The sequence below is a fragment of the Rattus norvegicus genome, chromosome X, assembly GCF_036323735.1.
Source record: "Rattus norvegicus strain BN/NHsdMcwi chromosome X, GRCr8, whole genome shotgun sequence".
Lineage (NCBI taxonomy): Eukaryota > Metazoa > Chordata > Mammalia > Rodentia > Muridae > Rattus > Rattus norvegicus.
The window spans coordinates 138,567,567-138,583,890 of NC_086039.1; the positions used below are offsets into that span (position 1 = coordinate 138,567,567).

At 45.1% G+C, this 16,324-nt stretch overlaps 1 protein-coding gene and 1 pseudogene across 1 annotated transcript; both read right to left on the reverse strand.

Moving 5' to 3' along the window:
- Positions 1 to 2,053: 2,053 nt before the first annotated feature.
- LOC108349174 (heterogeneous nuclear ribonucleoprotein A1 pseudogene) lies at positions 2,054 to 3,169 on the reverse strand (annotated as a pseudogene).
- Positions 3,170 to 5,560: 2,391 nt separating this feature from the next.
- Zfp36l3 (zinc finger protein 36, C3H type-like 3) lies at positions 5,561 to 8,890 on the reverse strand. Its single transcript, NM_001318118.1, has one exon. The coding sequence runs from the start codon at positions 8,733 to 8,735 to the stop codon at positions 6,567 to 6,569; it is 2,169 nt and encodes a 722-aa protein (NP_001305047.1). The 5' UTR covers positions 8,736 to 8,890; the 3' UTR covers positions 5,561 to 6,566.
- Between the last annotated feature and the right edge of the window lie 7,434 nt (positions 8,891 to 16,324).

Sequence of the window (16,324 nt, forward strand, 5' to 3'; positions counted from 1 at the left end):
CATTGCATTCCTAGGGCCTGAAAGAATGCATAGATTGCCTGTGAGCCACCACTTGCCCTTTGGAGGCCTTTCTAGGAACTGTGTTCGTTTGAGTAGGAATGGCCTGTATAGGCTCCTTTGAATGCTTAGTCTTTCTGGGATGGCACTATTTGAAAAGATTAAAAGAATTAGGAGATATGGCTTTGTTAGAGTGGGTATAGGCTTAGTGGAGGGAGTGTGTAATTGGGAATGGGTTTTGGGGTTTCAGAAGCCCATGCCAGATTCAGTTCTCTCCCTGCCATTTGTGAATCACAATGTAGAACTCTCACCTATTTCTCCTGCACCGTGTCTGCCTGGGTACTGCTATGTTTCCTGCTATGATGATAATGGACTAAGCCTCTAAAACTGTAAGCCAGCCCTAATCGAATGCTTTCTTTTATCAGAGTTGCCTTGATCATGGTGTCTCTTCACAGCAACATGACAGTAACTAAGACAAATTAGTACCAGGGGGCAGAGTATTGCTGTGATAGGCCTGACTATGCAGTTTGTTGGAGTAATATGGAAGATTTTGGAACTTTTGACTAGAAAAGTGGTTGGAAATTTTAAACTGAACTTAATGGACCATCCTAGTAGGAGCATGGAAGACAGTACTGCGAGTGATTTGAACTACGTGGACCCAGCTCAAGAAGTTTCAGAGTAAAGAATATTAGTAGGCGGCCTAGAGAACACTCCTGTGATTTTTTTTTTTTTACAAATAATGTGGCTGCTTTCTGCCTGTGTCCTAAAACTCTGCCTTAGGCTAAATTCAAGAGTTTTAGATTAATGGCAATGGCAGAGAAGATTTCAAAAAATCTTAGTATTGACTGTGTCACATGATTATTAGTGGTCACAATTATGCAGATCTATAATGAAAAATGCAACTGGGCAAAGACAAATACAAAATGTACAGTTTGAGGAGAAAAAGAGAACCGGGAAATGTAATATAGATGACAGAAGGTTCAGGTCTCAAGGAGATACGTTTGAAGAAGAGCCTGATGCTAAATGAAATAAAGGGAGTGGTGACCTCAGGGCAAGACATTACTCAGCTAGGTTTCTACCTTGTGAAAACTAATTAAAGAAAAATTTAAACAATGAAAGAAACCAACAGAAAGTTGATGCTAGTGTAATTGAACAAGGGGGTCAATTTCCATCCCCAGGAAGCAGCAGAACTTCACCACTTGGACTTCTGGCTTTTGAGTTAAGGATAGAAGAAAGGAGTTATGAACTGTCCCTCCCTGGCCAAAGGAAAGCCACTGAGGTCAGGTATGTGTCTGGGATGTGTCAGGGATATCCCGGCATGGAGGCCGAGAGAGGCCTTTGCATAAAGCTGTGAAGGTGAAGCCTGGATTGACTTGGAGATCCCAACATGTTGGAGATGCCAGAGCCCTGGAAAAGCTGCTGAGGAAAGCTGCTAACAGGACATAGAAACAGTTCAAGGGAAAAACTGTGTTACAGTCAACAAAGCTGAAAGGAGTTGAAGATCGAAAGAGTACTTTGGCATCAGACATAGAGATGCAGAGTTTGGAGTTTGTCCAGCTGGTTTTTTGTCTTGCTTTGGTTCAATATTTCCTCACTATGCTCCTTTTCCTCCTTTTTGGAATGGTAATGTGTATTCTGTGCCATTGTGTCTTGGAAGTATTTTGATATTGATTTTATGGGGGTTTACAATTAAGACATTGACATGAGTCTCAGAAAAGACTTTTAACTTTTTTTAAGACACATTTATTCAACATCATGATCAGACTTTTACATTTAGTAATCAACATCATGGGTGAAAAAGGTCTACAGTAAAACCCTTCGTTGGAATTCTTTACATTTTGCACAGTACAGAAACTAAAATAACCTGTTCTACAATTAGTCACAGATACAGTCTTGGAGTTTTTGCTCACACACTCAAGTATTGTCCAAAACATGTCTTCTTTGTAGCAGCTAGGCCCTGCCACCACTGTGCTTGGCTGAGTTCACAAATCTCTTGTAACCTGTGGCTTCCCTGCCACTTCTCTGGCTCTCTTCTCCTGCCAAGCTTTGTTTCCTGGCTGTAATTAGAACCTCCTGCCACTGCCATAGCTACTGCTGTTGCTGGATCCTCCATAGACACCTTGATTTCGTGGTTTAGCAAAGTACTGGCCTCTGCCACCATAAGGGCCAGAGCTCCTGCCTCCAAAGTTTCCTCCTTTCATCGGTCCAAAATTTGATGACTGGTTGTTGTAATTGCCAAAATCAATGTAGCTTCCACCATCTCCAAAATTGCTTCCACTACCACCGCCAAAGCCGCCTCCGCCTCCTCCGTTGTTATAGCTGTCATAGCTGCCACTCCCGCCACAGCCACTGCCCTGGTTTGCATAACCCTGTCTACCACTTCCATAGCCTCTGCTTCCTCCAGAGTAACCAGGGCCGCCTCCTCCATAACCACCATCATTGCCAAATCCATTATAGCCATCCCCACTGCCCCCATATCCACCACCACCACCACCACAGCTGCCACCAAAGCCACCACAATCACTGAAGTTCCCTCCTCAACCACAATTGTCATTACCACCAAAACCACCTCCACGACCACCACCAAAGTTTCCAGAACCACTTCAACCTGTCTGGGTGGATGAAGCACTGCCATCTCTTGTTTTGACAGAGCCTTTCTTACTTCACAGTTGTGGCCATTCACAGTACGGTATTTCTGAATAACAATCTTATCCACCGAGTCATGGTAATCAAAGGTGACAAAAGCAAATCCCCTCTTTTGTCCACTGCCTCTGTCAATCATAATTTCAATCACTTCAATTTTCCCATACTGCTCAAAATAATCTCGTAGGGGATGTTCTTCAGTGTCTTCTTTAATACCGCCAACAAAGATCTTCTTCACAGCTAAGTGGGCACCTGGTCTCTGAGAATCTTCTCTTGAACAGCTCTCTTAGGTTCCTCAGCTTTTCCATTCACCTTGTGTGGTCTTGCATTCATGGCAGCATCCACTTCCTCCACAGTGTCCTATGTGACAAACCCAAAGCCCCTGGATCTCTTTCATTACTACACAGTCAGTGAGTGTTCCCCATTGCTCAAAATGGCTCCTCAGACTCTTGTCGGTTGTTTCGAAACTCAGCCCTCCGATTAAGAGCTTCTGCTGTTCTGGTTCCTTGGGGGACTCTGACTTACACATGACCACGGGGTGATGAGAGCCTTCAGAGATGCTTCCTCGCCAACCTCAAAGAACTGAAAGGAATAAGATAACAAACATGCCCTGAAGTTTTTTTTTTTTTTGAGATGACAAAATGTTTTCTTTTATTATGATTTTTGTCTTATAAACACTTATTTCATCATAATAAATCACATCAAATATTTCAAAAAATAGTTATAATTTTAGGAAATTTTAATCTAAATGGGAACAAAATATTCAATATTTCAATCCAAATATAAAAAAATATAAATATAAAATATTTCAGAAACTAATATAAAAGATTCAAGGCTGATTTCTGAGCTCACGACTTTCTTGATTCCCCATTTATAAATTTGAGATATCTGATTAACTCTCTGATTAACGGCTTTGTAAGATGATTCCTATACATTGAGGAGTTGAAGATTTTAAATGCCTCTTTTATTTCCTCAGATGAAGAGATTAGATGAGAGCTGTAACCAAGCTGTGCAAATACAGGGATTAAGCTGAGTCCAAAATGTTTCTTCCCCTGTTCTAACTATCCCTTAGCCTAGAAATAAATAACTTCTGGCCTTCACACAGTCTAATCTTCCAAGATGACTGATTGCATCTGAATTCTCTCAGCTCCTGCCTGAATTTCTCTGATTGGCTTCATACTAATTTGGTAATATGTTCTAATCTTCTGGATCCTTTTTATTCTCTGGCTTGTTCTGTTGTCTTCATGTGTGTCCCGCTTGCTCTCTCTGCAACCCGTCTCTGTAAAACTGTCCTAGTAAAACTGCCATACACACACCACTGTGTTCACATGGGGCTTGAACAACTGGGAGGGGAAAAAGCTGTCGCCTACACATGGGATATATTCTTATGGCTTGGCTGCCTTGTCTGGCCTCAGTGGAAGAGGAAGTGCCTAGCCTTGCAGAGACTTTAAGTGTGGGAGGGGGGATATCCAGAGGACTGCACCCTCTCAGAGGAGAAGCGGGAGGAGGAGGGCTGTGGGAGGGAGTGTCTGGGAGGGGGACAGTGAATGAGATGTAAAGAAAATAAGTAAAAAATAAAATTTAAAAATTAAAAAAAAGACGAACGAGAAAGACTTTGAACTTTTAAATAGTGTTGAGACGATAATAAACTGTGTGGATTTTTGACATTAGACTACATATGTTTTGCATTATGATATAGCTACAAGCTTATGTGGGCTAAGGAATATAGAATGTAGTGGCTTGAATAATAAGCAGACAGTGAATAATATGGGCCAAGGAAGAGAAACAGGTCTAAAAGTAAGGAAAAAGAGGCCTCATAATTCATTGGTATGACCTAACAGTGCCAGTGCCTGTGGTGCCAAGATCATGCTGAGCCCTCTGCACCCCTCCCCCAGAAATGAGAAAATAATCAAAGGGGCAGGTGAATCTTTAGAAGTTTGAAGCCAGTCTGGTTTAAATAGTGAGTTCCAAGTCAATCAAGGTTACACAGTGAGATCCTGTCCCCTCCCATCAAAATAATAATAATGATGATGATGATGGTCACAAAGCAGCACTGATCATAACATTAGCACTTATAGTTTACATATAAAACTATCTTATATGTATGGTTGTTTTGTCTGCATATATATCTATACATCCCATGTGCCTGGTGCTAGCAGAGGGCAGAAGAGGGCATCTGATCTTCTAGAACTAGAATTACAGAACTGTGGGAGCCACTGTGTGAGTGTGGAGATTCTAATTAGGGTGCTGTGGAAAAGCAAACAAGGTTCTTAACCTCAGAGACATCTATTCAGCCCATAAACCTTTACATTTCTATTTGAACAAGTCACCTAGGCCTGAAATTGTAGTCATAAGAATCTTATGGAGCAGAAATGGTTACTGTCTTCATTTAACAGAGTAAAGGTGCCTGCTACCAAGACTGATGACCAGAATTCAATACCCAAACTCTAAGAGGTAGAAGGAAAGAACTTATTCCCACAAATAGTGTTTGTGGTCTTTTGACCTCCACATCTCAAATTAATACTTTTATTAAAGAGTGTTATTTTGAAATTTATATAAACATGGAAAGAAATTAATGAAATGATGTAATATTTTAAGTTAATGGATGGAGGTAGTTTGTAGGATCCTACACCTATTAGCTGGTGAGGGAACCTAAGGGAGGGAGAGTCAATATCATCAGACAAATATCCACAGAGATAGCCCTGGTTAGGTTCACTGTATCATAAAACAAAACAAAAACACCTGAACACAGGAAAGGAACCTGTGTGTAGGGGTACTTGTAAGGAAGGAATTTGGTGTCTGGCTATATCCTACACCAACTCAAATGGGGCCACCCTGCCTTATAGTACTGACAATATTGGGAGGAAGATAAGGGAGGGTTGGGGGGCGGCGAGAATAATCAGAGCCATTACACATATATGAAATTGCGAAAGAAGACATTTAATAGATTTTGTTCTTTTACAGTAAATACCAAGTGATGTTACAGAAGATATATATATATACACATATTATATAACCATAGAAAGAACATAGTCTTTGCATCCTATTACTTAATAATAATAATCATAATATAAGAACATATCTATTGCTTTTAATCAGCTAGATGGTCCTAGCATGAACAGAACAACTTACACTAACCTTCTCTTCCAGAGAGCCCATGAAATGGCCCTAAGCTAATCATCCACAAAGTGGTGGCAATGTAACCAGTATCAAACTTTGGAAGGCAAGCTTCTCTTGGCCCCTATGACACTTCTAACTTTCTTTTAAAAAACAGACAGAAATAACCACAGACTATGGAGGATCTAAGGGCTATTATTAAGGCATACGCTTAATGAAATTTTGAATTCTAAAAGTATAGCAAGGGAGGGGGCACTTGCTTTGCTGATACTGGTCTAAGACAATTCTAAGCCATTCACTTCAAGGTAAGAGTTCCCACATCAGGGATGTAACTAAGTCAAGGAAAAAAAAATGCTTCTAGGCTGATTATTTTAAATTGTGTCTCACAAAAACGTGTGGGCTTTTTGTTGTTGTTTTTATCTTCTTCACAATCACACATTGTTTAACACAAGGAGTTCCTTGTCTTTTCCTTTCAACAAGAATTAAACTTCAGGGGCTGGGGATTTAGCTCAGTGGTAGAGCGCTTACCTAGGAAGCGCAAGGCCCTGGGTTCGGTCCCCAGCTCCGAAAAAAAAAAAAGAATTAAACTTCATAATAATAATGAAAATAATAACCAAGACAAAAAAACAAACAAACCGGGAATGGGATCCCTCCACCAACCTTAATAGTTCTGAGTCCAAGCTTTCAGCGAGGCCCTCAAACTGCCCAGTGGTTTTATCACCCCCTACCCACAGTGCTTTCCACAGGCGAGAAACTGCAAGAGATTTCCCCCACCACCACCTCTTCCTCACCACTGGCATCTTTTTGTTTCATTTGTCAGAGTCTGAGATGCGGCTGAAGATGGGCAGACGGCGGCTGGAGCTGCTGTCCTCTACTTCGGAGCCATTGGGGCTGCTGCAGCTCGAGGAATCCCTCTGAAAGTCGTCTTCATCCTCGTCATCAGTGACAAGCAGGGAATCCAGGGCGCTGGTGACCATGTCGAACTCTAGCGACTCGGACTCAGACTCGGACTCGGCCTCGACACCTGGCAGTTGGAAGGTGAAGTGTGGTGCGGCACCCTCTGCAGCAGGGAACGTGGTCAAGGATGTGTTGTCCACAGCGGCAGTTCCAGCACCGGTAACTGTAGTGGAGGCACCTGGAGCCAATATGCCAGCAGAGGCTGCAGCAAACCTGGGAGCGATGGCAACTCCGGGAGTGATGGCGACTCCGGGAGTGATGGCAACTCCAGGAGCGATGGCAACCCTGGGAGTGATGGCAGCCCCGGGAGCCAGGGCAGCCCTAGGAGCCATGGCAACCCCAGGAGCGAAGGCAGCTCCGGGAGCCAGGGCAGCCCCGGGAGCCATGGCAGCCCCAGGAGCAAAGGCAGCCCCGGGAGCCAGGGCAGCCCTGGGGGCGAGGGTAGCAGCCCCAGGAGCGATGGCAACCCTGGGAGTGATGGCAGCCCCAGGAGCGAGGGCAGCAGCCCCATGGGTGAAGGCAGCACCAGGAGCTATGGCAACCCTGGGAGTGATGGCAGCCCCAGGAGCGAGGGCAGCCCCAGGGGCAAAAGCAACCCTGGGAGGGATGGCAGCCCCAGGAGCGAGGGCAGCAGCCCTAGGGGCAAAGGCAGCCCTAGGAGCGAGGGCAGCCCCAGTGGCCATGGCAGCCCCAAGAGCCATGGCAGCCCCGGGAGTTATGGCGGCCCCAGTAGCCATGGCAGCTCCAAGAGCAAGGGCAGCTCCAGTAGCCATGGCAGCCCCAGGAGTGAGGGCAGCCCCTGTGGCCATGGCAGCTCCAGTAGCCATGGCGGCCCCAAGAGCGAGGGCAGTTCCAGTAGCCACGGCAGCCCCAGGAGCGAGGGCAGTTCCAGGAGCCATGGCAGCCCCAGGAACGAGGGCAGCAGCCCCAGGAGCGGTGGCAGGCCCAGGAGCGATGGCGGCAGCTGTGCGGCCAACACCTGTCTGGCCAAAGATGGTGGTTGAAGGCGAAGGCCCGGCAAGGGGCATCTGGAACTGTGCGGAAGCCGGCAGGCCCATCTGCTGCTGGTTGTTATAGCAGTCAGTGGGAGTCGTGGTAGGGTTCTGGAATGCCACAGGCGAGAAACCACCCAGCTCTTGGCGGAAGGCGATGTCATGGTTGGTGAAATCGGAGCGCGGGTCGTTGCCAGGCTCGGAGACCATAGTTGGAGAGGCAATCATCGGAAGGTTGGCAGCTCCAGGGTATGAAGCAGGCAGAAACCTGCCTGAGTTCATCGCCTGCTGGTTGAGCTGCAGAGGTGCCTGGAGGGCCTGGCTGTTGCCTGACAGGAAGCCCGAAGGGCTGTCACTCTGCAGTCTGGGCTGCCGCTCCCCGTTGTTAACGCCCAAATGGTGCTCATCCAAGCCATTGAAGGAGCTCGGCTCCTCAGAGACGCTCCCGGGAAGCATAGGTAGCTGTTCCGGCTGGTTGTGAATAAAGTGGCAGCGACTGCCATAGGGGCAGTAGCCAATGCTGTGGAAGGTGCGGCAAGGCTCCGTCTTGTACTTGGGGTGCCTTGACAGGGTGCGCAGTTCGTGGTAGCCATGTGCGAACTGGCACTTGTTGCCGTACCTGCAAGTGCCGTTTTCCTCAAACGGCCGACACAGCTCAGTCTTGTAGCGCTCGGAAGTGGCCTGGGAGCTGGAGCTGCTCATCTTCTGTTGCTTAGGCTTCTGTTGCAGGCTATGTTCGCCATTCCCTGGGTGGACCCGCAGCTCGGCGCTAGCCCCTGAGGGCTCCTGGGGAGCTTCACAGGACACCGCACCAGTTTCCCCCAACTGACCATCACTGCCGCTGTTCGCTTCTCTCACAAAACTGGACGAGCCGTCCTCAGTGAGGCTGAAGGTGCTAGGAGCCTGGTGGCCGAGCACTTCTTGGGGGTCCATGGAAGACGGTGGCGGAGCGGTGCCAGGCATTAAGCTGGAGTCGGAAGTCTCAGCCGCATTAGTGTTTAGCGGGCGGTTCAGGTCGTTGTTGGCCATCGTTGTCTCAGTCTTGTGGACTGTCTCTATTGTAGAAAGCCCAGAGACCTGTGGACATTGTCCTGTGGCCAGTGCCGTTCTGAACTATAAATAAGGACGACCGGGGGAGAGACCTTCGAGGGAGGCAGAGCCCGCGAGCTCGAAACACGAGGCAGAAAGGGCAAGTAGGAGGAGCTTGGGAGGAGTCAAAAGTTTGAGTCCCAGCCCAGCGGGAGGGCGGGGTGGTGGGGGAAAGGGTGAAGCAGCACGAGGCAGACGTAAGATGTGCTGGTACGCCACCAAGTGGATGGTGAAGAGTAGTAGCAAAGATCTTAGCGCCTCGCTCACGCTCATGCTTTCTGTTGAGTGATTCATGTCCCCTAGGGGCACGCGAGCTGGCTGGAACTAAGAAGTGAGGAAAGGCGGCTTTTCAGGACCTCCTGCTCTGGGAGGGCTCTGTACTAATTTACTAACCTCAAGATTTTTGTGTTTGTTCTAATATTTGAGTAAAACAGTAAAAGATAAATCACCAGACTCCAAGTAATTCCACAACTCCCCTATTCTAGCAAAGAGTAGTCCGGTCAATGTCCCTACACTCCCCACGCCCCCCACCCCCTCAACCCCTTACACCCCCACAAATCCTACGGTTCAGTTTGTACAGACTTGCGGCCAAACTGAAGCCTGGAACCCACACCCTGAAAAGAAAACCGATTTCCTCCGCTTCTTTGACTTTCTTTCTTGTGTGTGGCACGGTATGCCTTCATAATCCACCTCCCCAAACCCCAGCACACAAATGTAATTTAAAAATAGACAATTTTGGGGTTGGGGATTTAGCTCAGTGGTAGAGCGCTTGCCTAGCAAGCGCAAGGCCTTGGGCTTGGTCCTCAGCTATGGGAAAAAAAAAAAAACTACAACAACAAAACAACAAAAAAAATAGACAATTTTGTTGTATGCATTCAAGGTGGAATTACAGTCATCAGGATGCTTCAGTGGGTAAAGGGGTTTTCCACTAAACCTGACGAACTAAATTTCAGTCCAGAGCTCCAGAGTGGAAATTGAGAACTGATTTTTCCAACTTGTCCTCTGACCTCTACACTGGCGTCATTGTTCCCTTGTGCTCACATATAAACACACAGAAAATAAATAAATAAATCAACACAAACAAACAAACAAACCAACCATTTGGGTTATATTTTTCAACATCATAGAATTAGAACTCGTGAAATAGCTGAGGGGGTAAAAAGGCACTTGCCACCAAACTTAATGGACTGAACTAGAGTTCGTGAATCATGATGTAGCAGTAGAGGTCCAATTCTTTTTTTTTTTTTTTTTTTTTTGGTTCTTTTTTTCGGAGCTGGGGACCGAACCCAGGGCCTTGTGCTTCCTAGGCCAGCGCTCTACCACTGAGCTAAATCCCCAACCCCTAGAGGTCCAATTCTTATGAGCTCTCTTTTTGGCTGCCAGGTTTGTGCCGTGGCGAGTGAAATGTGCCTCCCCCAAAATAAAATAAAATAAAATAAAATAAAATAAAATAAAATAAAATAAAATAAAAATTAGAGCCATTTTCTGCTGCACACATCTAAGGTTCTCAAGATGGCTCAGCATGTATAGGTGCTTTCTGCCAAGCCTAAAGACCTTAGTTTGATCCACAGAATGCAAACAGTAGAAGGAGAAAATCAATTTCTGCAAGTTGTTCTCTGACCTCCACATATGTGTACTGTGGCATGAGAACGTGTGCGCACGCACACACACATTCAATACATACATACATACATGTATATAATTTGAATTTTAGTCCATTTTCTGTTATATGCATTAAAGATCGTATAATCAGAGCTGTCAAGAAGGCAAGAAGGACTTCAAGGCCTGAATCCACACAGAAGAAAAGGAGAACAATTTCACTAAGTTGTTCTTAGACACACACACGCGCGCGCACACACACACACACACACACACACACACACACACACACCAAGCAAATAAATAACCTGTATTAATAAAGGCCAAATTTTGGTTATTACATTCACTGTGGTAGAATTAGGGCAGACTAAATGATTCAGTGTGTACATGCCACCCAACTTGAGCTTGTGTCCTGGAATCCATAGAGTAGGAGAGAATCGACTTTGGTGTTGGGATCTCAAACAGCATATGTATTTATGCTCAGAAAAAAAATTCTGGGGCAAACTGAGTACTGAAATAGTATGGCTATTGGATGTTTTGTGGCAAATATTTTCCTGGGGAGACACAACACACTTGTCTCCTCACCTCAGACAGGGAGTCATGACAGACTAAAGTGGGGATACCACGATTTTACCACATATATATCTATTCACTCCAGAGAGAACCCATGACAGACAGACTATAGTAGAGAAATCACTGAAGTCCAAGTTGGTGGACCCGTGAGTTTTATTGTGGTTACTTACAGGAATATGGTGAGGGGTTACTTACAGGAGCAGAATGACTCACAGAGCTGCATCACCAAAGCCCACCCCAGCATGGCTGACAGCTCACAAAGCTGGGGACCTGGAGCTCACTGCACAGCCTGCAGGCAGCTCAACAGGGCGGACAGAGTCCTTTCCACGTGCATCAGTGGGTCTAAACCTCTTCCAGGTAAGGCAGCTCCATCCAGCTCCATCCAGCTCCATCCAGCTCCATCCAGCTCCATCCAGCTCCATCCAGCTCCATCCAGCTCCATCCAGCTCCATCCAGCTCCATCCAGCTCCTCGGCTGGTTTCTGCTTCATTCAGGCAACTAGTCTCATCTCCACTGAGACTCTTCTATTGAAGCTCAGCTTTCTGCCTCTGAGGGGGATTCTCAGCTTTTATTCCTTACACTGGTAGGGAGGAGCCTAGTTTGGGGGACTCCTTGAACCTCTTTTGAGTTGTTTACCTTCCTGCTTAAGGAGTTTCCTGAATTTCTTTTGAGTTGTTTATCTCCCTGCTTAGGGAGCTTCCTGCAGGGTGGAAGGTTTCAATCCTCTGAGGAAACTGTTACACAACAGTATATTAAGAGCTTTTGGAATTTTATTAGTGATAATTCCCACTGTACTTGTACTGTACAGTTAATAGTAATTTTATATTATTATTATATTACATTTTATATTATTAATATATATTATATTGTTATAATAAAAACCATTTCAGTTGTGCCTTACCCTGATAACATGGTTTCACATATATATGGGAGTATGGTAGCCTCAGGACCCATTCCTCTGTCCAGGTAGCTGGACCATAATAATGGATTTTATACTCAGATGGCCACTCATTATCTTTCTCGTTGCCAATTTGTATGTAGGGCACACCATTTATTTTGAGACTTCCAGTATTTAAGATTTCCAAATGGTTCCCTTTGGTAAGTGGGAACAGGAAGAAAGTTGTACAGATAGACCCCAACACACACAATCCTGATGAGGTGGGAGGAAATATAATCTGGGCTGTGCTCCCACATATCCATTATAGTCCACCGAGGGTCTGGTACCTGATATCTGCACTGACATTGTTCCAGTCCTGTCAGAAATGGCCTCAAATTCACAGAAGCTTCTGCCTCTGGGGTGCTAGGTTTAAAAGCATGTGCTTCTACCACACCCAGCCCAAATAATTGAATTTTTAGGGAGTCAAACTTCTGTAGCAGGACTGGGGTACCTTGTTCCATGATAAGGATTGCGGGGATCCGGTTCTTTTATGTCTCTCAAGACCACTGATCTTCCGTATTAGTTTCTTCACGTACATGGCCAAAATAGACCCTTGGCTGTGGGGTGATGGTGTCTACCAGGACCACAAACAGATTTGTTGTTATGGCAGGGATGAGAAGTGGGCACATTTTTATTTCCTCATAAAACAAATGGAAGGGCTGGATGCAGCTTTATGCACATAGAAACTCTCTTAAAATATAACACAGTCCCCGTGTTCAGGCCCATTCCAATCTGCCAGATGGTTTTCTGTCAGGGTGTTGTTTCTTAACTTAGGGATACTGAAATTAGAAGGTTTCCAGGTCCCTAGTTGATAGTCTGATGCAGCAGGCTCCTTTAGAAGGAGCATTATTTCACACTTTTCCTATCAGGTGGCTCATACAATGTGCCCCCAGTAGAAACAGTAAAAATGGGCTATAGGGGTGCATCTGGCCTGAGTTAAAGGATGTTCATACATGTAGTTAGCACTTAGCCTTTATTCCCACTCCCAGCAGAGTCCTGACAATGGCTCCATGAAGTTGATCAGTCATAAACTATGGTTTCACATACATATAAAAGTATTGCCATGGGTTGTCCTAGGTTATAGAGTAGTTTGGATCATTTGTCCCTCGCCCTGGGGATAGCTCTTGACTTCTAATCATTCCTCTGTTGGGGAGCACTGTGTATCAAAACCTAGTGTCTTCTCCCATGTTGGCAGATGGAATAGTTGATTTTGTTATACTTGAAAAGTGAATGTGGTAAATAAAGCAGGGTCCAAGTAACTCCTTGGCACAACTGAGTCAGACAAATACAATAGATAACAGAATATGGGGGCTGGGCTCACAAAGCAGTACATAGCAAGTAGTCGCTATGTACCCTGTCCATAGAAGGTAAAGAAATGCTAATAGAAACTTTCACAACAGGTCCAGTTAACTGCCTATTTACTCCACTGACAGAAATAGTTCTAAGTATTCCCTTGTGAACTAGTGAGTTTTGGGGGGGGGGTTCTTTGCAGGAACACGGCTGACTCCAAATGCAGCTGCATCACAGAGAAGCTATCGCAGCAGGAGTGCTGATTCACATGACCCTTGTTCCCAGGAGCTCCCTTCTCAACCAGCAGGCAGCTCCACCAAAGAGATAATCTATTCATCCCAGCAATTGTTTGCCTCCTTTCCAACCTTTGGGAGGGCCCCAGCAAACCTTACAGCTTTCTGAGCTCCTGAAAACTTGAAAGTTTTATTTCGCTCTGAGTTGTAGGATCCTCCATCCTCTCTTAGAAAGGAATGTGCAAGAATTTTGGTTTCTTAAAAAACCCAGTAATGTTATACGTTTTTGTTTTAATCCCAGTTGTGGGATATGGGGCTGCTCACATTGCCCCAGCTTGCAGATAATGTATGTTTGCAAATCTGGGAACTCTTGAGAGGGTATAATTGGGAGAGGCCCTTAGAGGACCTGTGGCAGCTGCTGCTCCTGCTGCTTCTTCTTTTGTTATTGTTGGATTAAATGAACAATGCTATCGCCATTGAAGCAAGGTCCTGGATTTATGTGTGTTAAAGGGCAGTGATAGACATACATCATTGCAAGGAAAAAAACAAGTCGCTGCTTCACGGCGTAAAATAGGGTATTATTTTTTATTTAAAAGTGATAAGATGTTTAATGTTAGTCAAAAAATAGTTGGATAGGGACTAGGGAGTTGGTTAACTGGTAAAGTGCTTGCTGCACAAACATGAGGATCTGAGTTCAGATCCCCAGCGCTCACAGTAAATGCTAAGTGTGCTAGCACTTGCCTGCAACCCTGCCCTGGAGGAGTGGAGAGAGACAGATGCCAGGACTTGCTGAAGTACCAGTGTAGGTCCAGGTTCAATGAGAAACACTTTCTCAAATAATATAGATAGCAGTAGAGGAAGACACCTGACAGATTATTCGGAATGATTAATTCATTTAAGTAATTTTAGAAAAACAGTAAGTATGATTGATTAAAAGAAATGTTTAAATACTGAGTATTTGGTAAAACACACATTTCAATTCTTTTTATGTATGAACGAATATTTTAAATAATGACTAGAAAGTAACAGCTTAAGAAGGAATCTAAAAATCAAACTTGTATATATTTGCTGAAGATCAAAATAGTAGGCATTCTTGATCATTTGTTTGAAGACACGTGTGAAGGTACCTTTGGTGGGCCCATGCCAAGGTGCTCCCCTGAGAAACTACACCATGCAACAAACGTGGTGTAAAAGGGATTTATTGGGGGAGGGGAGAGGACTGAGGAACTGGGGGAGGGGTAGAGGCAGACAGACAGAAGCAGAGCCATGAGGGTAGCAAAGAGTGGAGCAGAGAACAGAAAAAGGAGAAGCTGCGAACAGAGGTGGGGGAGAAAACTGGCGAACAAAAACAATGGGAACAGAGGGCTGGAGGGCTGGGCAGTCCTTTATCCTGCCTCACACACCTGTCACACCTGTCAGTGGTAGCAGGTCATGAGGTTAAGCAATAGCTAGGGGGTGCTGGCCAGCACAAATCACCTGTATGCTCACAGCAGTTTAGTCTGTTTCAAGACACAAATACACTTTCTTTTAATGAATTTTATGAGTCAACAGGAGATATTTTCATTTCTCAGAGCTGATGGTATTAATTATATAGTGTTTATAGGAGATTTTGTGGGGGTTGTTTTCTTAATAAAAATGTAAGGCAGGTATGTTGGCACATACCTGTAATAGCACCTACATGGAATGCTAAGATCACCTCGAACCTAGACATTGTAGACCCTCCTGGACAACATACAACGTAAGTGCCTATCTCAAAAATCAAATGAAATCAAATCAAACCAATGTACTTTCTATATTTGTATCTCATACCTTTGGGAACTGATAAGATTATGAATCCAAAATATAAATTTCAATCATCTTTATGAATAAAAATAATTAGAAATGTGAAGAAGGTAAAAAAAAATTACTACAGGAGAGTGAGGGACCTGGCTGGCAAGGGGACAGGGAGGGGAAGAGGATCAGGTATTGGGGGGATAGGACTGAAGCCCTGAGGAACAGCAGAAAGAATGGAAACAGGCAACTTCAGGAGGTAGGAGATGGGGGGGGGCCCTCAAGAACATACCAGAGACCTTGGAGGTGAGAGACTCTCAGGACTCAAAGGGAGAGACCTTAGATGAAATGCCCTACAGTGGGGAGAGGAAACGTGTATAGCCCACCTCCAGCAGAAAGACAGGTCAAAGTGAGGGATGGGGTTGCCATCCCACAGTCAAAAACTCTGACCCATAATTGTTCCTGTCTAAAAGAACTGCAGGGATGGAAATGAAGAAGAGCCTGAGGGAAAGAAGATCCAGAAACAAGCCCAAAGTGGGGTTCAGCTCAAGGGGAGGCCCCAAGGCCTGACACTATTACTGAGGCTATGGAGTGCTCACAAAAAGGTCCCTATCATGACTGCTATCTAAAAGACCCAACAAGCAGCTGAAAGAATCAGATGCAGATATTTACACCCAAACAATGGACAGGAGCTGCTGACCCCTGTGGTTGAATTAGGGAAAAGCTGGAAGAAGCTGAGGAGGAGGGCGACCCTATAAGAAGACCAGCAGTCTCAATTAACCTGGACCCCCGAGATCTCTCAGATACTGGATCACCAACCAGGCAGCATACACCAGCTGCTATGAGGCCCCAACACATATACAGCAGAGGACTCCTGGGTCTAGACTCAGTCAGAGAAGATGCACCTAACCCTCAATAAAGTTGAAGCCCCAGGGAGTAGGGAGGTCTGATTGGGTGGGGACATCCTCATAGAGACAGGAGGTGGAGTAGGGGGTAGGGGTATGGGAAATGGAACAGTTAGGGGGTGGAACTGGAGGGGGATAAAGTCTGGAGTATAAAAAAATTAAACAATAAATACATTTTAAAAAATCACTATAATATTGTGTGGAAGTTCAGTACAAAGGAGT

What these genes read in the sequence shown, in the direction of transcription:
- Zfp36l3 (NM_001318118.1), bottom strand. Translation starts at nt 8,735, where the DNA reads ATGGCCAACAACGACCTGAACCGCCCGCTAAACACTAATGCGGCTGAG.